At 42.7% G+C, this 24,629-nt stretch overlaps 3 protein-coding genes across 3 annotated transcripts; 2 read left to right on the top strand and 1 right to left on the bottom strand.

Moving 5' to 3' along the window:
• Positions 325 to 5,208, top strand: LOC8085049. The gene is made up of 12 exons (XM_021456938.1): positions 325 to 621; positions 750 to 914; positions 1,568 to 1,688; positions 1,851 to 1,978; positions 2,093 to 2,240; positions 2,523 to 2,701; positions 3,022 to 3,259; positions 3,363 to 3,455; positions 3,540 to 3,685; positions 3,912 to 4,019; positions 4,200 to 4,288; positions 4,406 to 5,208. Exons 1-12 carry the CDS (start codon positions 553 to 555, stop codon positions 4,977 to 4,979), a joined length of 2,058 nt encoding a protein of 685 aa, XP_021312613.1. The 5' UTR covers positions 325 to 552; the 3' UTR covers positions 4,980 to 5,208.
• On the bottom strand, positions 5,166 to 9,730 carry LOC8072367 (C-type lectin receptor-like tyrosine-protein kinase At1g52310). Its single transcript, XM_002455298.2, has 4 exons — positions 9,413 to 9,730; positions 8,361 to 8,789; positions 7,685 to 8,255; positions 5,166 to 6,064 (listed from the first exon to the last, which is right to left on the bottom strand). The coding sequence occupies exons 1-4, from the start codon at positions 9,492 to 9,494 to the stop codon at positions 5,479 to 5,481; spliced, it is 1,668 nt and encodes a 555-aa protein (XP_002455343.1). The 5' UTR covers positions 9,495 to 9,730; the 3' UTR covers positions 5,166 to 5,478.
• LOC110433960 lies at positions 10,077 to 16,652 on the top strand. The gene is made up of 8 exons (XM_021457215.1): positions 10,077 to 10,434; positions 11,007 to 11,356; positions 11,443 to 11,671; positions 11,808 to 11,953; positions 12,628 to 12,715; positions 12,794 to 12,940; positions 15,929 to 16,078; positions 16,205 to 16,652. Exons 2-8 carry the CDS (start codon positions 11,025 to 11,027, stop codon positions 16,250 to 16,252), a joined length of 1,140 nt encoding a protein of 379 aa, XP_021312890.1. The 5' UTR covers positions 10,077 to 10,434; positions 11,007 to 11,024; the 3' UTR covers positions 16,253 to 16,652.

Here is a 24,629-nt window from a genome sequence, read left to right as displayed (position 1 = left end):
TCCCAAACCAAAAATTTTTTCACTTAGCACGTATGCATGAAGTATTAAATATATATATATATATATATAAATAAACTAATTACACAATTTAGTTAGAAATCGCGAGATAAATCTTTTAAGTTTAATTAGTTCATAATTAGCCTTAAGTGATACAGTAATTTACATGTTCTAATGATAGATTAATTAGGTTTAATAAATCTGTCTCGCGGTTTTCAGACGAGTTATTTTTTTTTAACGTCCTATAAAATATCCGATGTAATATCTAAAATGTTTTCACTAGGCCTTATGGGTTGGGCCTCTGGAGATGAAGTGGACTGATGAGTTTGTCCACCACCTGTCTACATATACCGTTGCGTGGCGTTGCGTCGTACGGGCGGGGGGCGTGCTCTGCAAGGCACCCGTTCAAAACTCCCTCCCCGCGGCGCGGCGGCGGGGCGAGGCGCTGGTGAAGGCAGGCACCCGCACGCGTCGCCAGGTCGCCGCCGGCGCTGGAGGAGAAGGGCTACTGAGCGGGCGACATCACCAGGGGTGGACGCATGTGGGCCGGCGACCATGGCGCTGCTCTGCTTCCTGCTGGACCTGCGCAACATCCCCCCTGCCCTGCTCCACCTCCTCAAGGAGGTACGGTACCTACCACCGCGCCCGCCCGCTCACGCACTCCCTCTCGCCGCGGCTCCGCCGCATTTTCATCTCTCGAGCTGAGCTCCCAGCCCTAGTCTAACATCGTACGGTTTGCCGCTCGCGTGCAGTGCCTGCTCGACCTTGCCAACCTCTACGCCGCCACTACGTCACAGCCACACGCAGGGACGGCATCCCCCGCCGCCGCCGGCGCGCTCCCCGACCGCCTGGCCCTCGGCTACGTCTACGCTCCTTCATCCAAACCGTCCTCCTCGTGCTCCTCCTCTTGGGCTGAGGTCCGTATCCGTCCCTCCTTGCTGCCGATCGGATCCTGTTTGTTTATTGTTGCGTGCACAGCTGTTTGCTGATTCCAAATTGACCACATCACCAACTGCCGATCGACATGTAGTGCTCCCTTTGTTTGTTTTGGGCCCGAATTGGACACTGATACACACCACTGATGCTCCATTGCTGTATATGCAGTGTGCTCCCTTTGTTTGCGTTTTTGCCTATACAGGACCCACAGTTAACTTCGTGTGCTCCTTTTTCATGCTCATATGGCAGAACCGGTTGGTTTGCCACCTTCTGTTTGCAAGGAATGGGGACCAATTTATCACTTCACTGTTATTATACAAATGATTGTGCGTGCTGCCAGTTATATAAGAATTTGGGATTACTTGAATCACTTCTATTTCACCTTTAGCAGCTACTGAGGCACAATGTTTTTCAGCTGGTTAAAGTAAAATGCATATGCATTTGCTGTCTCTGTGGAGAACTTAACCGATGACAATTCACATTGTATTTCTACCTGCATTACTTGCGAACATAGCGATATGTTCACACAGCTCATCCTGTTTGTAGTGCTTTTTTTAATGCAGATACTTACCATGCCTTCCTACTGTTCTGACACTGTCATATTAGTATTTTCTAACATCTGAACTTTGTTCAGCTAAAGATTGGGTATAGGCCTGGAGAAAAATTCAGTCTACGAGGTTTCCACCATGCAGTAAATAACATACCTCTGGATGGCTTTCTTGCTGACCAACATGGTGGATCTTTGCCTACTGGAGGTAACGGCAATTATATTGGTCCATGACCTTCCTGTTTCATTGTTTGATGGATACAAGATCAAAACAAACTCTGAAGAACATAAATATTGTGAATATGCATGTATTTTAACAGGATAATGATCTTCAGATGCAGACTTGCCTGATCCTGTTTCTTATGCACAGATGTGTCATTAACAAACCTTTTTAGCAACAAAGCCATCTATTCTTGGGCTACTGATGACATCTCCAAGAAAGTGATTGCTATATGTATGTCTGCACAAAATACAGAAGCTCTCCGAAAATCTCTTATGGTATTAGCATACTAATTTGTATTTTTTCTGAAAGGGGTTGAGTGATGCTTTCCCCCATTAACTCCTTGATCTTTATGATAGCATCTTCTGATCACTGTCTTGTATTGTCATCAGGATGCAGCAGAACAGTGTGTTGCAGTGGATTTTATAATGTTGGAAGCAGAAGCTGCATTCATGTATGGTGGTGCTTCTGAAAATGCCAATTCTTTTGTAAACAGAATTTGTGATCTTGAAAACTGTGTGGTACGGAGATACAATCCTGGTAAGGAAATCTCATGATATTAGTAAACATTTGCTGGTGTTTATGTTAGAATAATAAGATGATCTTTCATGATCAACCATTCAACCTACTAAATCATAACATGGCCATGGTATTTAGTTTGTTTTCTATATCATTTAAGATCATACTATCACGGAGTTACATTTTGACTTACACAACTATTACTTCCATATTAGGAGTTCCTTACACTCAGGTTAACATTCAACACTTCTTACATGTAAGGTAACCTAAAACTATATGTTTGCTATATATTTCGAACTGCAGAGACCCAAGTTCTGCATGGGCTAGTAAAGAGGTGGTTAGAAGAGCTAAAGGATGACAAGGAGGATACACTGCAAGCTGTATTTGTGTTCAGAGATCCCATTATTGATTCTGCTAAACACATATATTGCAATCTGTATGCATCAGCAAACCAGATAACTGATGGTTTTCCACCTTGCCAGGTGATATGAGTCATTTTATAACCCCACTCACTATTTAATTCAAAAAGTTCAGTGACAGAACATATCTGAGTCTGATGTTTCCCTTTCACTGCTCAATGTTCATTTCTGTGACTTGCAAGCATTGAGTTTGTTCTATATACCTATTTGTTAGTGGAAGAATGACTGATAAAAGGAACTTCTGTAGATATTTTTGGTGATTTGATCATCTTTTGTTTCAACTTTTTATTTCTTTCACATAATGGCAATTACGTATCCATGACTCCTATTCACAGTTAGCCTCTTCAACAGCTATGCTAACGCAAAACACATTGATTGGACAGGCATGCAAGTGCCATGGTCACCCTATTGATCTTATCATCCCAAATAAGGCAAAACGGATATGTCCAACAACTAATCGACAGCTTGCAGCTTCTGATGTTATTGATACTGCTGTGAGGATTGGAGAACAAACATTATTGTTTCTGCCTACTTTGGAAGGTAGTTCAAACTTGCAGCGAGTCTCTACTTCCATTTCTTTTCATGTAATTGAGCGCACTGAATTAGCCTCAATGAATGAAGGTACACACGACTGCTTTCTGTTCAGATACATTTTTTTTGGTAAATTAAAAAGTTAGTGAGGGATTAGGAACACTAAAGTACAAATGACAACATGTGTTAACAGGAGTCATAATGGGGAGGTCATATGTTGTGACCCCCAGTTCAAATGATGTTGAAGCTTCTCTAACTGACGAGAGTTCAGATCAGAACATCCAAAGTTAGTATTTCAAGTTTATGTACTATGATGTATCTCTAGCTTCTCAAACGATACTGATATGTCAATATTATCTATGCTGTGCAGTTTTCTATGGTCTATGTGAAACTCTTTTCAAGCTTGACCAGGGACTTGTTTGCTCTTCATCATGTAATATTGAAACGATGAAAATTGGAACTCTTCAGTGTTACTATCTTCTCCAACCATCTGAGAAAGGACCAATGCTTCTGAGGGTATAGGCAACACTTCCCTGTTCTACTTTGATTTGTGACGTAGTGAATGGCATATTTCACCGCTTGTAGTAGTAGCCTAAAACCATATTGGATTGGAAAACCTAACGCTGAATAACTATCTTTGTCATAAAGCTTCTACTTTAGATGCTTATAAGTTGCCAGAATAGAAAGTATTTTGTGGTCTGTTATAGGCTTGCGTTAATGATCTGAACACATCATGCTGCAGAGACTTGCTGGATCTGAAGAGATATTGCCTCTCCCAGACATGACTCGGGATTGCAGCTCTAAGATTACCATGGAAATCAAGAATTCAATCGAAACCTCTTTGTCTAAAGTACGTCGCTGTATCACCTTTTTTTTGTGTTGTTGCGACTTGCCGTCATCAAATGATTTTCATTCCGTGTTCTCTATACGGAAAGTAGCTTCCTCGCTTCACGCCTCTATAAACTTGTTCCGCATACTATTAGCAGCTTCCTTACCCCCACGTTAACAATCTAGCAACTGATTTCTTCAGATTATGCTGAAGGATTACAACCCGCTACATCATGAAAGAGGCTTTCATTCAGAACTGAATCGTCTGGTAAAGGACAGCCTGCAATTTGGGTAATCCTCTTTCATGGTTTCAGTTATTTGCTTGTTTTCTGTCGCTGGCTATCATGATCGATCCTGGAAACAATCGCCAAATAAGATGTCCATGATTGGACCGACTTCATTTTGCAGATCAATTGCTCCATCCTGTGCCCCGAAGGACCCTCACAACATTGGTTCGTTCAGCGAACCTCAGGTACCAACATGTCAGGACCTGGAAGAAAGCATGTTCCTGGACCAACCTGAGGACGCAGCTGGAGATCTCAACGACCATCTGCACTCGTTCAGCGAGCCTCAGACATCAACATTCATAACTCCAAGCAAGAACAAGCTATCGATCCAGTCCAAGAAGGGGAAGGTCTCTCCCAGCATCAGTGAGGAGTGGGAGAAGCTCATCATCATCGACGACCTCGACGATGACTTTGTCAGCCCCGCCCATCCCAGGTCTGCTGTTGACAAACCTCCCCGCCCCAAGGCACCGTCTCCTGCAGTGAAGCCACTGGATGAGAAGACTTCAAGGATTCTGGAGAGGCTGGAGCCCCCCAGGGCGAAGAAGCAGAGAGCGAACATCAGCAAGGCCAGCACAGGCGCGGCACTGGCACCTGCCAGTAAACAGATCAAGAAGCCGTTGCTGCCGCGTGAGCCGATCGCAAGCCAGCCGCTGCGACCTTCCTTCAACAGGCTTAGGAGAAAGCTCCCTACCTGACCTGACCTTGGCGCATGCTCTCCTGCGCTTAACTACACCTAATTGTACAGATCAAGAACACACTTTCGCACCTGGGATTGTCAATACGTAGAGAGATGATAAATGCACGTGCAGCCCCTGAATGTCGATACTGGTATATTTTTGCTGTCGAATGTAAATATGATAGAAACCAAACTGCTAGTTGTGTAGATAGGAAGTACTACATACTACTTGGTATTACTCTGTCAAATACACGAGTTGCTTCTTCAGACTTCAGAGCATAGGCCTAAAGCTTCTTTAGGTCACTACACAAAACCCATGAGATATGTAGCAGAGTAGAGGTCAACCTGAGTACAAATGACTACAACTTACCCCATCAGCACTTGGGGAGACTAAACTACTGATTACGATAATGGTGGCTCTTGGGTCATTATACACTCTTAAAGAATGTGCTACCACCTACGGAGTGCTGACTGAAGCTGTAGTACATAAAAGGTTCTCAAATTCTGCTAGCGGATTTTCAGCGAGGAGTCCGGACCTCCAATGGCAACATTGGAGATGTTGCGCTGGTGCTTGTCCCGCTCCTTAGCTGCTGCTCCGACGCTGCAGACTTCAGTTCAAGCTGCTGTAGTTGATGCACGACATGCGACATCCTTGGGCGCACCGAAGGAACATGCTGAGTGCAGGAGTAGACAAGATCAACAACCTTCTGGATAACTCCTGTATCCGGCAATTCCTGGATGTGTGGATCTAGCAGATCAAGATAGCGGTGGGACTGCACTAGAGGAGTTGCCCATTCAAATATGGTCTGCCACCCAACAGACTCAACTGACTGTGCAGGGCGACGACCACTGATAATTTCTAGGAGCAGCACACCAAAGCTGTAGACGTCGCTCTTTGTTGTCAACTCGTTCCTGTATATAAACTCAGGAGCAAGGTAGCCATAGGATGCGGCCTTGACAGTTCTCTCATGCATCACTTCCCATGGTACAAACTTTGAAAGGCCGACCCCCATCAAATGTGAACCAAATTCCTCATCGAGTAAGACATTACTTGCACGGATATCACGGTGCACCACCTGCGGCTTTACCTTGTCGTGCAAGAATCTGCATTAAATGGCCAGTAGTAAATAATAAGATATAGAACACTAATTGAAGTGAGTGGGGAATACTTATATAAGAAAGTAAGGCCTCAAAGATAAAAATAGATACAAACAGCTCGCATATTAAGTAATTTGAACTTATTGCAGTTCTTATTGAAGGTAAACACAACTTGTGAATCAAAACTGTTTAGTGACTGTACAAATCTTCTGTATGACTCGCCGCTACAGAACACGTGTCGTGTCTTATACCGTAATCATTATTTACAGGTTATAGTAAGTTAAAAACAAGTATGCCAAATGGCATTCCAATGCATGGTAGCTTGTAAATGTTTAAAATCAACCATAAATGCAATAATAAATTTATGCCACAAATGACAAAAACAGAACCTACTAACCTAGTATGGTGTTGCTATATGTTTCATGTAATATGGCAAAACCATAGTCACAGGAGTGCAGTCAGAGGAGTGTTCCGTGACCCCAGGGCATCGTAACAATACAAGGGTTGGGGTTGCACAGGGTCGACGTCCCATTTTAGGCTGGTTGTCTTTTTGTTTTGCTGCAGGGTTGTCAGCTCAGCTAGAGATGATGGGAGAAGCTGACAACAAGATGCTGGAGCTGCTGCTGCAGCGAATCATGAATGGGATTGAGAGTGTGGCCACAATGGTTGGGGTTGCACGGGGTTGACGTCCCATTTTAGGCTGGTTGTCTTTTTGTTTTGCTGTGGAGTCATCAGCTCCAGCTAGAAATGATAGGAGAAGCTGACAACAAGATGCTGGAGCTGCTGCTGCAGCGAATCATGAATGGGATTGAGAGTGTGGCGCTGCTGCCGGCTTCAGAGGCAATGGGAGATGGTACTATTTTGAAGGATTGAGGAGGTGCAGCAGTCCCCTGTGCTGTGGAAGGAGATACAGAGAACAGCAATGGAGAGAGGAAATGAAGGAGGTTGTTGTGCATGCATGGGAGATTCAGTTGAGGATTAGAAGGGAAGGCAAGGCAAGGTAGAGATGGACTGGGTGGTACTGGTACATGAAATGTCAGGCCAACTATCCTTATATTCATTTTCCTTTTCTTTACTTTTTCCTTTAAGGCATGTGATTCATTTATCTGTGGGTTCACGGCATGGATCTTTGCATTTCAATCCTGCTTCTTCCTGGGGTCAGCAGCCAAGAATATCTAGGGTCACATACCATGTCCATAAATTATCGCCCTAAGGATGTATATCCCCTTCGTATGGTACTTTCAAGTGCCAATCCATGTTCCTCCACCCGATTGATACAGATATCTAATGACTATGGGTAAAGCAAACCATCCAATAATACCAGACCAGATTATGAAGTAGAGTGGACAAACACATCTTTTTTCTTTATGCGAGCGTTATGTAAAATCTGCATGAAAACTAGTGCACAGCAAAAATATATTCATAAGCCTATGCATGAGTCAAATGTTAGTGGGAATTATAAAAAGAGTGATATTGTGGAACAAAAAAATTGGATAACAAAAACAAATCCAGGTAGAACATAAGAAGCCTAACACATTCATCGATCACTATTTCAATGTCCTGGAGGGAAATGACCTAAGAGAATTCATAGTAAGAACAAAGTATTTCCTGGGGAGGGTGACTTACGCAATCCCCTGAGCAAGAGTAGTGGCAGCTCTCATTCTCATTGCCCAATCAAGGCTCCGCCCTCCTCTAGGAATATGATGCAGCCACACATCCAAAGGACCATTTGCGACAAACTCATAGACAATAAACCGATCACCATGATCATAACAACATCCTTTTACAGCCACCAAATTAGGATGATACAGCTTTGCAACTCTACGAATCTCAGAGTAGAAGTCCTTCTTCCTTTGCAGACTGGATCTCTTAAGTCTCTTGATTGCTACTTTGGATCCATCTGGTAAGATTCCGCTATAGGTTCCGCCTGTCTTTGCGTTACCAGGAAGCCTGTTTCCCTCGCTGAAGTTCTTTGTGATTGATCTAAGTTCTTCACTAGTGAATACTTTCCATTGTGGTGCCACCAATGCGGCAGCTGAAGCACTTAACACTTCTCGCGATCTTCTTCTTTTCTTGCTTCGCCTGTAGACAAGCAGCCAAACCACAACGGCTAGAGTGGTTGTCAGAATGAAACCACTCACAGCAATGATGGCTATGAAATATTCCTTGTGGCAGTGATCATGGTAGCATCTGTCCACTGATGACAAAAAATAGACTGTCAGTGCAAATATATCTGAATGCCATGAAAATCAAACTATCATTTTTAGCGAAATTGGTAAGCCTTAATAAATTACAGACTCACCGTGGTTCATCATGCAAATCAGACCATGGGCCTCACTGCACCTTTTTTCCATAATAATTGAAACCCGACCATTATTAGTCACCAAAGTACACAAATCACTGCCGGTGGCTACTTTGCATGCAGCATCACTGCAGGCATGCAATGGCTCACCAAGAAAGACAGTCTCGTTCCAAACAGAGGAATCATCAGACCATTTCCAACCATTACCAGTACTAGTGTTGTAGTGATGCCCTCCAACCCAGCATCCCAAGGACGATGATCCACAGAGAGACTTCACAAAATTTCGCTCCTGGACTGATGATAATGCAGCCAGATGCCCGCTGTAGTTATGGCAGAGAGCCTCGGATCTATCCCAGGAAAGGGAGGTTGATATGTACATGAAGCATTTGTTCTGAGCAGGACCGACTTGCCAACCATCAGGGCAAGATGCTGCACAAAATTGAAGTTGCTGATGTCAAAGCTCAGAAATTTACTGATAGGGGAGCAAGTGAACTAGAAACTAAAGACAACCATATGACGATGCACACGAGCCGCATAACGAATTCAGAAGTACTTGAAAGCTGTCTTTTATACATATAACAAACATAAACACCATCTTAGGTGTGGACGGAAAATTGCAAAAGTCACGGCCAGACCAAAATGTAAAGAAGAACTAAAAGAGGAAAGTGAAGTAAGAAATGGTTGCTGTCTGTTTTTCCTCTTGTAGTCTCTTTGTGGTGAGGCAAAATCCCCATCCGAAACTACTACAAGACAGATTGCATCCCCATATTCTTCGAGAATTAGCAGGCAGCACAGAGGTTACAACAAGGAATCATATCAACTTGGTAGCTGGGTTCTTCGGTGCCTTAGGTACAGCGTAGTACTGTACATACATGACGACGGCAAACAAGATAAATACACCCGGGCCGATGACGCAAGCGACGAAAGAAACCAGCAATCGCGGCTCGTTTTAGAATCGGTCGCTAAAACAAGAAACGGTGGATCTAGCTGCCTCCGAAGGCAGAGGGAGAAGGGAGGGAGGGGGGCGGGGCGACAGGGAGAGGGCGACTCACGGCTCCGAGCCACCGCAGGAGCGGCGACGGAGAGCAGGGAGGCAGCCAGGAACAAGTGGAAGGCGAGCTCGGGGACCGCCATGGCCCTCCCACGCCGCCGCCGTCGCCGTCGCAGCGGAGGCCGCGCGCTAACCCCGCTGCCTCCACTGGAGACGGCAGAAAGCTGCGGTCAGTCGCCGGCTCGCCGCAGCATAGGCTGACGGGATGCGGCGACGCTGGAGACTTGAGAGGGGAAGAAGTAGAAGTAGAAGAAAAAAAAAAAGAAATTCTGACGACGACTGAAGAGTGAAGACTGCGCGCGTCATAAATGAGGGCGCACCAAACCAAGGGCTGAGGCCACCAGCAGCGCATTAAACCCTGCTGTCCTCGCTGTCTGCCGCGGGGGCCCGGGAGCAGCGGCAACCCGGAGGCCAAATGGGCTGGGCCGACCTTTGTTTCTCTGGCAGTCCAGCCCATGTTCCTTTCTTTTCCTTTTTGTGCGCGAGAGAGAAAAACAGAGACTAGTAGTACACTACTACACGTTAACGGTGGTTATAGCGTGGTCGTCGGATCTTCACACGTGGCACACATCTAACCGTTGGAGCCTCGTCTTCCCCACGACGAGCCACGACTCGCGCTCGTGGCCGCTCTCTCTTCTTTCGCCTTTTGCCCGAAAATAGCAACCTCCAACCTTGTTCACCTAAAAAAAAAAAAAGATCAAAAGGAACCACCAACAACAACCAGAATATCGCCGTCGCGAGTCGTCGTCGATCTCTCCGCCCCGCCCGCGCCGCGGAATCTGACCTCTCTTTCTTTCCGAGCCGAGGACCGGGCGCCCTTACATCCGCGCCGCCACGTGAATCGACGTCCTGAGCCCTCGCGGTCTCTCGTCTCCCCGTGCGAGAGGACGCCGGCGGCAGCGGTGGCAGGGGGGAGGAGGACCGGAGGCGGCAGCAGGGCCTTGCGCCCAGAGGTGGACGGCGGCGGGCCTGTTCTCGGCGTCGCGTGGGGAGGTCCGCGGGGGAAGGCCCGGAGTAGCCGCGGTGGGTGATTCTCGCCCTCTTCTACCTGGTTGGGATTGAAGTTAGTTGTTACTAGAAAATTGGTCGATGCGACTCAAACTTTGAAATCTTAGCTTAGAAATTTGTGTGTTCCAATGCTCAAACTACTCTGTAATGCACTTGAAATTTACTGAACTTTGAATTTCACATGCCTTCGTTTTCAACTTCCTTCCATATTTACTCGTACTGACCTTCCCCCCTCACTTTGTGCCGTTAACCAACCCAATTGCAACCAAACGCCTCAATGTTTGTTCGCCTAGTGTTCCCCAATTCCATCGAATTGAATTGCTTCTGTTATTATTTGGGTCTCTGGCACTTTGCTTGCCCAACAACAATTCTGTGTAGTTTGCTCTTCCTGGCCATGTCACTCTCACTCTCACTGTGTGGTTAATTCGGAAGCCAACCCTAGGTATTTGATTCAAACAATCTGTTTCTGCACCAATACCTGGACTCTACTTATGCACACATACATATAGAATCTCTGTTGCACTGTCATATGATAAATTTGGTGCTCCAAATCTACAGCTTCAATTTTCTTGTCCCATTTTCTGCAGGGAAGCACGAGTGAAATCATGAGCTCGCTCTGTCCTTTCGCGCGAGCCACCAATGGTGGTGGCGTATGCCCTGTGAAATCTGATAAGAGCAACGCTGGGGTGTGCCCTGCAAAATCTGACAAGAGCATCAGCGGCGTATGCCCTGTCACTGGGAAGGATCATGGTAGCGAGCTCAAGGAAAGTAGTGACCATGGTGAGGAAAAGAGCACTGATCCTCGTGTTGTGCCAGCAAAATGCCCATTTGGCTATGACTCCAACATGTTCAAGCTTGGTCCGCTCAGCTGCATTGTCTGCCAGGCACTGCTCCATGAGAGTAGCAAATGCAAGCCGTGTGCCCATAAATTCTGCAAGTGTGTCTCGTGCCTCACATCCAGCTTAAGTGCACTTCATGTTTCATTCCTTGCTTCAAGAGGTTCTTACTGGATTTCTTTGACAGGGCATGTATATCACGCTTTAAAGACTGCCCACTATGTGGTGCTGATATAGAGGGTATTGAGCCTGATGCTGAGCTTCAAACTCTTGTTGATCGCTTCATTGATGGCCATGCCAGAATCAAGCGATCACATGCTAAAGGGGATGTAGAAGCAGCAGGTGGCAAGAATAAAGTCATATATGAGGATGTCTCCATGGAGAGAGGAGCTTTTCTGGTGCAGCAAGCTATGAGGGTCAGTAATTAAATCAACTGCTTTAGCCTCTTACATTGAACACTAGATTCTTGAACCTGTAAAATTTTCACAATTAATTGTCCTCTATTATTCATGGATCTATTTAAGATATTGACCCTAACTATTGCATCTCCAGGCTTTTCGCGCCCAGAACATTGAAAGTGCAAAATCAAGGCTTACTATGTGTGCGGATGACATCAGGGAGGAGTTGAAATCTTCAGAAGCTAACCTAGACTTATGTTCACAGCTTGGAGCTGTATTAGGAATGCTTGGGGACTGCTGGTATGTCTGTTCGCCCTTAACTATTTCCCTTGAGAAGTTCTTTCCACTTACCGCAGACTAAGAAAATACTGTGATGAGTTAAACTAGGATTAGAAAAACAAAAGACGTGTACAATTTTTTTTAACATACCATATCTCTCTACCAATTAGTTTCTTTTGCTACCCCTTCTATATATAGTGAGTGTATTGGTCTAGGGCTCTAGGCTCTAAAGAGTGCATTCTGGTATAAGGGAGCAAATATGTTTCTTTTCTGCAGATGTTACATTGATATTTTAACTGTATATTGAGCTTGGTTCCTGCATAGTTGTACTTATTCAAAGAGCAATCCTTGTTAGTTCTTTCATGTATCAGATTGTTCTAAGTTTCAACTACCTGAAATCTTTTCCATTTAAGAACAGTGAAGTCTTACTGTTCCTTTTTCTTTCATGTATCTGAATCTGATTGCTTTGATGTATCTGATATGTCTCTGAATCTGTGGTGGCCTTATTTTGCTACTTATCATTAGTGAATGTTCACTCCATCACTGTTATAGTACCATGCCTCATTCAGTCATTTTCCATATAATTATCTTGTACTTCATTCAGTGTTGATCAACATAATTTTGCTTATTTTGTTAATCATTTAATCATGGAACTCATTCCACACTGCATCCTTATCATTGTACTGTGTTTTCAGTCGGACCTTGGGAGATGTTCCTTCAGCAATCACTTACTATGAAGAAAGTGCTGAGTTCCTCTCGAAACCCCCTGCAAAAGATCTTGAGGTTATATTCAATTTTAGTGTAATTGTAACAACATTGAAAATAATGTATGCTGATTTATCTTTTTATGTTCATCTGCAGCTGGTTCATACTCTCTCTGTTTCACTAAATAAAATTGGTGACCTTCGCTACTATGATGGCGATCTTCAATCTGCAAGAAACTACTATGCCCGTTCATTGGATGTTCGCAGAAATGCAGTAAAAGAACACTCTGCAGTGGCTTCTCAGGTACATTGTGGGGGACCTGTACTACTCTTAAACTCTTGCACTGCAAAGGATTTTGTACTTATGGACACACATCATGGAAATAGTACAATGTGAAGTATAATATGGTGGTGGGGTGGGGGGTCAGGGAGGGGGTATGATTTCACATGATAAGTAAGGATTTGTCTGACAAGCATGCTGAATTGAGAGATATAGTATAGTATCAGAAACCAGATATTCGAGAGCTACGGGGATGAAGGAATTCAGAGTGTTTGGTAAACCGATGCTGAACCGTACACTTGATATCAGGTGCTGCCAAGGCGACAGCGACACCTAAACCCAAGGTTTTGGGTAGAGGGTGGATTTCTCCTGATAATTCCTTGCTTAATTTTGTGATACGCTACACCCTATGTCAATCTTTATAGATTAGGCGCCTCATTTCCCTTAGCCAACCAGCTGACTTGGTAACAAACTAAGAATACTACCCCCTCAGTTCCAAATTATGTGTTGTTTTTGCTTTTATAAGTACATAGGTTTTGCTATGCATCTAGATATACGCTGTCTAGATAAGCCAAAATGACTTATAATTTGGAATGGAGGGAGTAGCTTATCTCTATTTGTACGGAAACCTTAATCCTAAAGATCCTAATCACATGTAACTAGCTTGCAGGATAAAATTGATTAGTTATTGGTTATGTCGACTTCACACAAAGAAGTTCTGAAAAGGAGAAGGATATGACTGTATTAGTCTTGTTTGATCTGATTGTTTTTTTTAAATAAAATCATTGTACAAAAGACATCTAGATATACATTAACATGAACACTGATGTCTTATTTTTGGCCTGATGGTGGCATTTGCACAAGACAAAACATTATAACTTTTTTGTGATTTTTTTTCTCGAACATGCGAGAGGTGTGTATATTTGTATTAAGAAGAAAAAAAGAGAGAAGAGTCCATACAAAGCCACATCATGCCACCAACATACACCACTAGGATTTATAAAACAGAAAAGACGTGCCTTTTACATACAAAAGAAATGACCCCTACTAGAAATCAGTCCACATTCATCCCTTGGGCTCATGGCCCAGCCATCTCCTAGAAAGCTCCTCATTCACAAGCAACAGGGCTCTAGCCAAGTTAGGAGAATCACCATAAAGAATACAGCGGCTGCGAAGATTCCACAAGGACCAGGCCCCTAAGATGATAATAGAGTTGAGACCCTTTCTTAAATGGTCAGCGAGCACACTAGAGCCTTTGTCCCACCAATCATCAAGGCCTAATTTGGGAACAAGGGGAGCCAAATGCAGGGAGGGAAAACCTCCCATGAATAACTAAATATCTTATTCAAATAACATCCCCATGGATTGTTCACCCTGGGAAAAGTCAGGGATCCCTAGGAGATTTAAGTTTCCAAACTAACTCAAGAACAGTCATCAGGTTGGGGAGTGGGATTACGCAAACCGACCTGACTCAGGAGAAAGAACCAAAATTCACGAGCAAAGACGCAGGTTGTCATTAGGCGTTTTATATCTTCTTCCTGGTCACAGAGGAGCAGCAGGCCAGATGTGGAAGACCTCCCCTTGCAAGCTGATCAGCAGTCCAGCACTTATCACACACTACTAGCCATATGAAGAAATGACACTTGCCGGGTGCCCAAGATTTCCAAATTCTTTCATATGGACCAAATAGAACAGTACCCTGAAACATGCTTTCGTAGGAGGCCGATTTTTGTGAATAATGGCCGTCACAAGAGAACCTCGAAACTTGAGTCTTCCACATCTCGTTGTACTGCTGTAGAACAATTTCAGGGATGATGTCCCAAAGGGGAAGTATTCAGAAAAGAACACAGCACTCAGCAGACAGGGCACCATGAATGTAGTGCACCCAGGCATGATCACTCGATCAGTGAGAGCTTCAAGAACAGTCTGCCTGTTCCTCTTCCTTGTGGAAACTAAGGTCATAACTTGAGGTGCAAGATCAGCAATGCTTTGGCCAAATATCCATCTGCCTGTCCAAAATAGGGTTGCAGCAACCAAACACAGGAACGACCACAATAGAGAAGAAGGCTTGGACAGATTTTTGGACTGGTATATTGAAGACAGTCCAAGGACGATTAGGATATGTTCCAACGCACGGGCACAAACCTAGATATCTATATGCATTAGTTCCGATCAAGTGACTTATATATACCTTCAGGATACAAAATTTTGCTCTTGTGTCACTGTCACTCCTGAAGGACAAAATTTTCAACAGCCCTGCATTTATCTGTAGTTTGGGTTATTAAATGAACATGTAGAGAAAATCAGATGCTGTAAGGTGTTTGTCATTAGATGTCAACATGGACAAAGGGACACTGGCACACAAGGCATGACAATGTATTCACATAAACACAACGGCAGTAGTACACAAACACAAGTATACATGAGAGGAAGCAAATGCTGACATGCACATATGGCAGAACGTTTAGTTAGAATAGAGGATTATCTGTGAAGTGCTATGTGGAAGTGATGTGATAGGAAAGAGGAAATAGGGGGAGCAACCAAACTAATGATCTGGAAATTTGGCACAATAGTACTTTTACTGTTCTTCTGGCGAAAATGTTAGTCTGTCGTAATTGGATAGGAGTGGACTTTTTGTACTTTTCTGACCGATTCTTTTTGAACCGATGGCCTAAAAATCAATAATTTTCGGTCAAACTATATGAAAACTAACTGCTTCACTGCAGGTGTTTAGTCAAATCCTGTCCTTGCTAGGATCCAAATGCCTCTTTTGGGTCAACCTGCAGTACTTGAATTTTAACTTAATTCTCTCCTCTGGGGTTGTGGGGGTTGCTAGCATTTGGCGAAACTTTTGTTTTTGAGATTGAGAATTGTTTTGTTTGAACAGGCAAGCTTGATTTTAGCTGTTTCTATTAGAGCTAAGCTGTTGCATAGAATGGTCACATGATTCAGAGAGTGGTTTGCTTCTGGATAGTGTACTATGGTATTTTAATGTGCAATGTTTGGATATAGGTCATTGATCTAGCAACTTCTCTTGCCAAAGTCGCGGATGTGGATAGAAATCTTGGGAATGAAAGTGCAGCAGTTGAGGGTTTTGAGGAAGCAATTCAATGCCTTGAGAAGTTGAAGCTGGATTCTGAACAAGCTAGCCTTGAACAGCGGGTAGCTATTATTGATCCTCATTATTCCTCCTCAGCCTGTATCTGTTTTTCTGAATATTGATCCTCATTATTCCTCCTCAGCCTGTATCTGTTTTTCTGAACTAACCTTCGTCATGTACAAATGCAGCGCCTTTCGGTTCTTGACTTCCTAAACAACCAATTGGCAGATAAATAAGACATGGTCTTCTCCTAAGAATGCACCAATGACAGATGTCTTCTCATGGTAATGTTCAACTCCACTACTTAAGGCTCCCTTTGGAAGGAGCTGGCCTAGAAGCAGCGATCAGTATGTGTGTTTACCACCGTTTGAAACTTTTGTCACGGCACAAAATAAGTACTCATGCACTATAAATGTATCATATATATATGCCCATCGAGTACTCTTGATGATTGCCGATATGGTTTGGTAGTCTAAGCACTCTAGGTTGTCAATGTCAGCCTGGAGCAGCGCGTAAGATGTAACTTGTGGGAAGTTCCATCTCGCTTTACCGTGTCATGTGTGAACACTTATCCTGTTGTATATTGACAATAAGGCAGGGAGATGCCAATCAAAAGCATGTCTGTTGTTTCTTTTAGAGGAGATTCCCAGGTCAAGCTGTTTGCATATTTTAGGTGCGTCTCTGGTAAATCTGGGTCAGAAACCCAAAAAGTCAGAAAGAATTCGTGTCTTGGTATAACCATGTATTCCTTGTGAGAGACGGTTGTTTGACTGGATGCCAGGTCTCGCCTGGCGCCTGGCGATCGCAGATCTGTCGCTGGTGCAAATTTGACTCGTGAAGAATACAGTGGCGCACGTTTTAGCTGTCCACTTTTGATTTGCTCTTTTCTGGAAGGAGTCCGTGACTGATTCAGCCTATATTGCAAGTGCTCGTCTGCAGGCTATGTTGAATGTTTTAGCACTGAACAGATTCGTCTGTACTGAGTACTGACTCATACTGATGTGGTCGATTACTTTCGCTGCGCTCGATTGTTCGCAGCTATCTGTTCCTCCTGGGCATCTGATTTAGGGGGTGTTTGGTTTCCTTCGGTAAACTTTACCGTCCGTCATATCAAATATTTGAATACATGCATACAGTACATGTTAAAATTTACCAACCTCAACTAAACATCCCTTAGGATAGATTATGTAACGGATCGTGTGTGCAGAGCGGAGAACTTGAGCTCGTTGAGGTAACCTTCGCTGTCGTTTCACGTACGTGTTTCCATTCTCATGATTGCATTAGGCAAAGCCATTCTTTAATTTTCAGCCTAGCCACCACCCACCAGGTAGTAGCTTGTAAATTAGTACTACTAGTGTGCCTCTGCTGATGGTCACCTCGAGCAGGTAGGATCACTGCTCCTTCGTGGCATTAGTGCACTACAGTGGATAACGAGAGAGAGAGAGATAAGCACTCACTGAAGAAGGCACACATGCATATGGATGGTGACTGCACGTTCATAGTCCAGTCTTGGTGCAGTGCTTCTCCTTGCGGCGGCTACTGTGGATAATTCTGAGGTGGACACCTGCGCCAGCTACCCGATGTGCACTCGTGGTAAAATCACGTTCCACTTCCACCATTTTCTAGTTCCAGTGCCCATTTGGCGCGATGAGCGATGCAGAGATGTGTCTTCTCCACTTGGTCAGTTTTACATTTTCCTTTTTTTACAGCAGAATTAGGACTGACGCATGACCGTTTGAGTTTTTCTCTTTTTTTTAAAAAAAAAACAAAGAGTCAATTCTGCGACTGTGGATTTTTTTTTTCCCCGCAGATGCTCCAAGAAAACTGGAGGATCAGATCTAATTAGCCTGACATCATCGTGCAGATCTGCAGACGACGCAAGCAAGCAGGAAACATGTGTGCGGCTAGCAGCTTGCTAGCTAGCAGACTTGGACCGGACTTTTCGCCTCATTATTATTACAGTATAATATATAACAAGTTAATCAGCCGTGCGTGCGTGCGTGAGCTGAATCGAATAAAAGTTTTTTTTTCCGGACTTGTTCAAAGATTTCTTTGAGCTTTTTCGACACACGTGTGGTCTTGTTGAAATGGAATCATCATCACTGATGTATGCACCTACACTGTTGGGCCATCACTCATATGCAAATTCCATAATGGAATGGACAATGGAGCACGGGGATAAAAGATGATGACCAAATTTATTTATTTAAAATGCTAAATTATGCACTTGAGAAAAACATAACCTTGGTAGGAGAGTCTAAGGCCTTGTTTAGATGCGAAAAGATTTTGGATTTCGCTATTGTAGCACTTTCGTTTATTTGTGGCAAATATTATCCAATCATGGATTAACTAAGATCAAAAGATTCGTCTTGCGATTTACAGTTAAACTGTGCAATTAGTTTTTATTTTCGTCTATATTTAATGCTTCATGCATGTGCCAAAAGATTCGATGTGACAGAGAATCTTGAAAACTTTTTGGTTTTGGGGTGAACTAAATAAGGCCTAAATAAAGGTGGGCCAGGAAACAAATAGTATGTATTATGCAAGTACTGTGCGTTGACACAACCAGTTGAGTCCATTTTGTTGTTTTGGCCTTATTTACTTCAAAAAAAATTTGCAAAATATGAACAGTAGCACTTTCGTTTGTATTTGACAAATATTGTCCAATAATGGAATAACTAGGCTCAAAAGATTCGTCTCGCAAATTACAGATAAACGGTATAATTAGTTATTTATTTTATTTATATTTAGTGTTACATGCATGTGCCGCAAGATTCGATGTGACAGGAAATGTGAAAAATTTTACAAAATATTTTGGGAACTAAACAAGGCCTTAATTAAATATATACGATGCATGTTAATTTGGGACAAGCTTATTTCTGAACTAATGTTTATGTTAGCTTATCACTAAGGCCGTGATTGTATCCGCGGTTGTGGCGCTTATACCCGAGATGCCAGAGAAAATCCTGAACGCCCTGTGATTTTTACGTGTTGATCGGTCGTGCGTAACTAAATAAGTATGAAAATAAACTACGAAAGCCGAAATCACAAATCGCAAAATTCGAACTGCGTTCGGCTTATTGCGGTCACACGTTGGCCGGTCTCGGCTCCAAATAGGGCCTAAGAAAAACCAAGGGGGAGCTTTTTTTTTTTTGGTGATCATATGGACCATGTTGTTGCTTGTACTCCGGGATAAATTCTAAATTATTCACGTGTTGACACCCGTACGTGCGTCCGATCTTAGTTGTTGGCTCGCTTTAGCCTGAATGCGATGTGGCAGTGAGAAGCCTCCACCCGATCTCTGACGACGATCCGCCAGTCATACATATCGCCAAACCGTACCAGGCACGCACGTTACACTCGCTCCTTTTGACTGGCATGCAAGTGTTGCTTGCCACTGCCTCCAACTCATCATATATCGTCGACGGTTTTTAATTTACAACAACACGCTACAAAATGGTAGAGTTCTCCTAGTATTTTTAGTTAGTAATAAAACACTACCACTAGTCAAACACTAGAGAATCCTCACTAGGAGGCATTTACTAAAAAAATTTATACTAAATTTTAAATGCTAAAACACTAGAAAAAAACCCACATTACTAAGAGAAATTGAAAAATCTGGTTGCGACAAGGCCAGATATGTGTGTGTGCTCGGATTGCACACGTACGTACCTGCAGCTAGCTGCAGGTCCTGGCTGGCTCTGGTTTTGTGTGACGACCTCATAGCTACTCCAAAGCAACTGTTAATAATGGATCGACAGGTTTTCAGTTTAACAATAATGATGGATGGTTTCTTTCTTTCTGATTATCGACCTGCATACGTGTACATGGCCACATCATGTGGTGGCATATATGCTAGGTTTGAGGGAAATAAAGAAACGGAAGCTAAAGCTAGCTTAGGTACGCGTTGCCCGACCGGTGGATGGAAATCGAGCTCCACCGGATTCTTCTTCATCGCCCCATCGCCATCTCGGCTGTCCGTCCGAGTCGCTCTGGCACGTACACGTATCCACAGGTGACAGATGGCAACCGCCACATGCCATGCCAAGGCCAGGAATGGCCACATGGCATCCTGTTACCACCCTCGTATGAACTCCCCCCGTTCCAATAAAAATAACGTTTTGGATTTCGTGTCATCTTGTTTGATTATTCGTCTTATTTAAAAATTTTATATAAATATTAATTATTTTTATATTAATTATTTTATTATTAGAAATACTTTAATAATTTTTATCATTTAAAAAAATAAATAAGACGAACAATCAAACACAGTACAAAAAGTCAAAAACGATACTTTCAATAGGAGAAAGTACATAGTATGTATGGAGAGGTGCATTTTGCTTATATTGTAAGTAAACTTTCATATAGAAGGAAAAACTATACAATCACCTTACAGCCTACAACTGTAGAGTATAGTTTTATCTCTCAACCATATATGGAGCCCTTCTCTTTTCAATACTTAAAACTAATATTAAGTACAAATGTTTATTTTTCAACCTTGGCTTGTACTTGTTTCTTGTTTGTGTGGATTATTATGTACATATATACCTGCGATTGGTCTGAGCCTTTGTTTCCATCCTTCACCATTTCGGTTCATTAGGCACATACTCCTTGATTAACTTTTTCCACTATCATCGACTATCTTACACTCACTACCGCACATTCACAAGGTAAGAGATATGTTGCACACACAATTCAAGCCTCGTTGAGTCCCACACATATTTTACCAAAGCTTTGATTATCTACCTGACAAACCTTCATCACTTAGAACATATAGGCACATATCAACCTTGTGTTCACATAATTATCCAAAAAATACAAGCATACATGTTGATTCAAGGGTTGGGTGGACTTGGTTCTGTCGCAAGGAACCAAACTAATTAACTTAATTTTTTTTTGTTTATGCTAAACTTATGGCAGATTCTATCACATTATTTATTTGACCTGGCATCCTTAGCACACACTATCCATAGGGTCACACAATTGACTTTTTTTAGCACGCATGTGTACTCTGTACTTTGTCATAAATTGTCATTCAACTAAAACATGGGTGGACTTGCAGCTGTGCCTAGATATTCCTAGGTATACCAAACATCTTTGTCCCAAAGGTTAGTAGGTTATACTTACATATATACATATGTATAGTATAATTAAGTTTCCATTTGCAATTGTCCTTACCTTATTCATCAGAAAACAACAGCCTATGTAGCCATGTTGTGGCCCATTACCTATCAGGTCAATTGACCACCCTGAATGGCCCTTATAGTTTTAGGATGACATCCTAGTCCTGTTTCCTTCCTTGGTCTACTAACTAGGGAGGCAGAGCGCTAGAGTCACAAAATGGAACCCTAGCGCCTGCCTAATTAGAAGTAGATGCTCGGTCGGCCGGAACCACCCTAGCGTAGTAACGCCCTAAGGGCGCAGAGCAGCGATGAAGCTACTAGCTAGGCAAGCCGGGCTTCAGCCCAACCTACCGATCTAGGTAACGTGAAGCCCCCCTTAGCCCTGCCTTGATTTTTTATGCACAATTATAGTGAGTCCAAGGATGCTGCTTATTGCTTATATTGCTATCTTTTCTTTAATTCGGGGAAGACTAAAAATTTGGGAGTGTTGTCTTTACTCATCAAGGTTATTAGAATTGGAAGAATGCTAAGGAAGTAAGGATACTGAGCTTTGAAAAATTGCTGAAATTATGGTCAGACTAAAATGCACATATCTTTTAAATTGGTTTATCGTCTCATTGAGCTAATCTTGATAGTACAAGTGGCAACAACTTCAGTTGATTCAGCCTTGAACATGCATTACAAAGATAGATTTGCGCCATAAAATGGGTGATGAATGGCTCAATGACTTGATGATATGTTATACTGAGAAGGAGATATTTAGAAAGATTGATAATGAAAAGATTAAAAGTGGTTTCAAGAGATGAAAAAGCGACATATGTTATTGCCTAAGAAAGTAGTGGTACACTCTATTCTCTTCTAAATTTATAATTTAGAGATCCATAAATGTATGACTAATAAATTATGTATATTTGTGTAGGTTGCTACTTCGGACGAATAATGTGGAGCAACGTGGGGTTGTTTATTAGTTTCGCAATTGGTCAGTCTGAATGAACTTTATTTTTTTATGATGTATTTTGTGAAATTTATCGTTGGTCGACATTTTCAATATAAGATTGATTCAAGCTATTATATATATGTCTATTATGACTTTGTTAGGGGTCATAGTAGAGATAACTCACCGTCGAATTTTATTCAGTCCAACCTAAAATTTTTTCTAGCTTCGTCGCTGGCGCAGAGACATGTAGTGCTACGGTATATCCACCACTCGTGCAGCTCGGGCACTCAGCAAGTGTTCAACCGTAGCTTGGCCGTGGGCCGTCGCCTATTCCACCTGGTGCTAGCATAGTAAGGGCAATTTCAATGGGAAATTTATGGTAGTTAGAAGCCGGAGCAGATCTTAATTCGCTCTCCTTCTTAATAAAATTTAGAGATATATCTCAAATCCATGCCCTTGCTTATTTATGATATATATTTTCTGATTTGGACATACCCAATTTTAAAATCATGGGTCCGTCACTGAACTAATTAAATAAGGACGATAAGAACCTATATATATACATATCTTAAGTAGGAAGACTCGCCATGCGTGTGTGCCGTGTGCGTGCTCGATGACTCGACATAGGTACGCATCGGTGTGTGTGATTTTGCACGAACAGACAAATGGGGCGGCCATAGTCGGTGAGAATTTCTGGGACACATGGATAGACAACATGCATGCAGGCAGCAAGTTGATGGCAACGTGCTCCTACCTAGCAAGCAAAGGACCAAGGAGATCTAAGAATAGACGTCGGCACCTCTGTTGTGTGTGTGTGTGTGCGCGCACGTGTGCTAATCATTGAAAAGCATGCACACACTAGGTTGGCCATTATATTCGAATCTTCGATCCTGTCAAACCGATTAAAGTCAACGGTAGTGATTGTACTTGTACGTACTAACAGTAGCCTCATATTGCACTGCACAAAAGTTACTAATAATATGTGGATTTGTTATGAGAGAAAAATACTGTTGAATGACTGATAGAATCGGCAGATAAACTGAAGCAAGCAGGATATTCTAAACAAATTTTTTCTTCCGTTCAGATTATTATTTCAGTTACTCATTAAGTTATCCATGCTTGAAGCGAAGTATATTATTCGTTTGTAAGTAAGGACAACCTTTATTACCGTGCCTACGATTCTCTTTCTCTCCACTGTTCATTTTCTTCGATGACTGGTTGTTCTTTGATAAACCATGCCAACTCACCTCTGCCTTTGGCCTCTACTTCCGTCCATGGCCGGTGGTGACCATCGGCTCATGAACTGCAAGTGGCCTAGCCCTGCCCTCTCCTAAATTCAACCGAAGGAGAAAAGCTTGCTAACTAGCCCCGCCATTGTTGTTGAACCCCTCCTCGTTCTAAGCCTACCGATCATGGAAAACCCCATCAACCCCAAACCCTAGCATCATATTCTCACCATAGTCCTCTAGTTTCCTGCCCCAATCCATGGAAATCTTGCCACCAGCCACACCGCCCACCGCACGTTCTCATCCTACTCCTAATTTCAATGGTGGCCTCACGCGTGCGTCACTTGTGGATAACGATGATACACGTCACAACAAAGATTGTCCTCGTGTGAGCACCATGTGGATCACTGGCTTATGTGTGTTGAGTACCACACAGATCCTCACAATACACGTGCACTCACCCTAAGAATGCACGCACACAAACCCTATGTTTGGTAACCACTAGTCAATTATACAATATACAATTTTTACTAGCTTGCTTCCTTCATGCAGGCATGGAATTGTTTTTTTTTTTGGTTTTTTGGAAACGCATCATGCAGTATATGGTGTCGTCACCAATCGGTACGGTCATTCCATTTGATGGAATCGCAGCGCTTTAATAATTAGTTTATTTCTCAACCGATGATGTGATGGATTAGGTAATGTATGCACGCATATTCTTATGGAGTATGAGTGGAAGAAAACCTTTTGTGCCAAGTCTTCGGCGATTCTAGACGCAAACTGGTTATTACATAGTACTACTAAGAAATGGCGATAAAATGGAGTCAACGCAAGCACTACAAGAAACCTGATATATATTTTCCGGCACTTTGTATATATGGCTGCGCAACAATTTTGGTGAGTTTTATCGCCCCCAACCCCACCCAAAGCACTGTCCAATCGATAGTTTTTCTATAATACTCCATCCATTTCAAGCTACAAATCGTTTTAAATTTTTTTAATATATGAATTTTGGTATGTATCTAAATATACGTTGCATCTAGGTCTTGTTTAGTTCCAAAATTTTTTGCAAAATCGACACTGTAGCACTTTCGTTTGTATTTGACAAAAATTATCCAATCAGAGACTAACTAGGCTCAAAAGATTCGTCTCGTCAATTTCGACCAAACTGTGCAATTAGTTTTTATTTTCATATATATTTAATACTTCATGCATGCGTCTAAAGATTCGATGTGACGGGAAATCTAAAAAATTTTGCAAAATTTTTTGGGAACTAAACAAGGCCCTAGTTATATAGCAAAATTGATGTACCGAAAGAATCAAAGTG

This window comes from Sorghum bicolor, chromosome 3, assembly GCF_000003195.3.
Source record: "Sorghum bicolor cultivar BTx623 chromosome 3, Sorghum_bicolor_NCBIv3, whole genome shotgun sequence".
In the NCBI taxonomy this organism is placed as follows: domain Eukaryota; kingdom Viridiplantae; phylum Streptophyta; class Magnoliopsida; order Poales; family Poaceae; genus Sorghum; species Sorghum bicolor.
Note: the sequence above shows the minus strand (reverse complement) of the source record. Positions and strands in the feature narration are given on the sequence as shown.

Excerpts from the sequence above, each read along its gene's own strand:
- LOC8085049 (XM_021456938.1), top strand. The coding sequence starts at position 553 with ATGGCGCTGCTCTGCTTCCTGCTGGACCTGCGCAACATCCCCCCTGCC. Across the intron at positions 915-1,567 it reads GCTCCTCCTCTTGGGCTGAG|CTAAAGATTGGGTATAGGCC; the intron begins GTCCGTATCCGT and ends AACTTTGTTCAG. Across the intron at positions 3,260-3,362 it reads ATTAGCCTCAATGAATGAAG|GAGTCATAATGGGGAGGTCA; the intron begins GTACACACGACT and ends ATGTGTTAACAG.
- LOC110433960 (XM_021457215.1), top strand. The coding sequence starts at position 11,025 with ATGAGCTCGCTCTGTCCTTTCGCGCGAGCCACCAATGGTGGTGGCGTA. Across the intron at positions 12,941-15,928 it reads ACTCTGCAGTGGCTTCTCAG|GTCATTGATCTAGCAACTTC; the intron begins GTACATTGTGGG and ends GTTTGGATATAG. Across the intron at positions 16,079-16,204 it reads AAGCTAGCCTTGAACAGCGG|CGCCTTTCGGTTCTTGACTT; the intron begins GTAGCTATTATT and ends GTACAAATGCAG.
- LOC8072367 (XM_002455298.2), bottom strand. The coding sequence starts at position 9,494 with ATGGCGGTCCCCGAGCTCGCCTTCCACTTGTTCCTGGCTGCCTCCCTG. Across the intron at positions 8,790-9,412 it reads TCCTGCGGTGGCTCGGAGCC|CATCTTGCCCTGATGGTTGG; the intron begins GTGAGTCGCCCT and ends AATTTTGTGCAG. Across the intron at positions 8,256-8,360 it reads GATTTGCATGATGAACCACG|TGGACAGATGCTACCATGAT; the intron begins GTGAGTCTGTAA and ends TTTTGTCATCAG.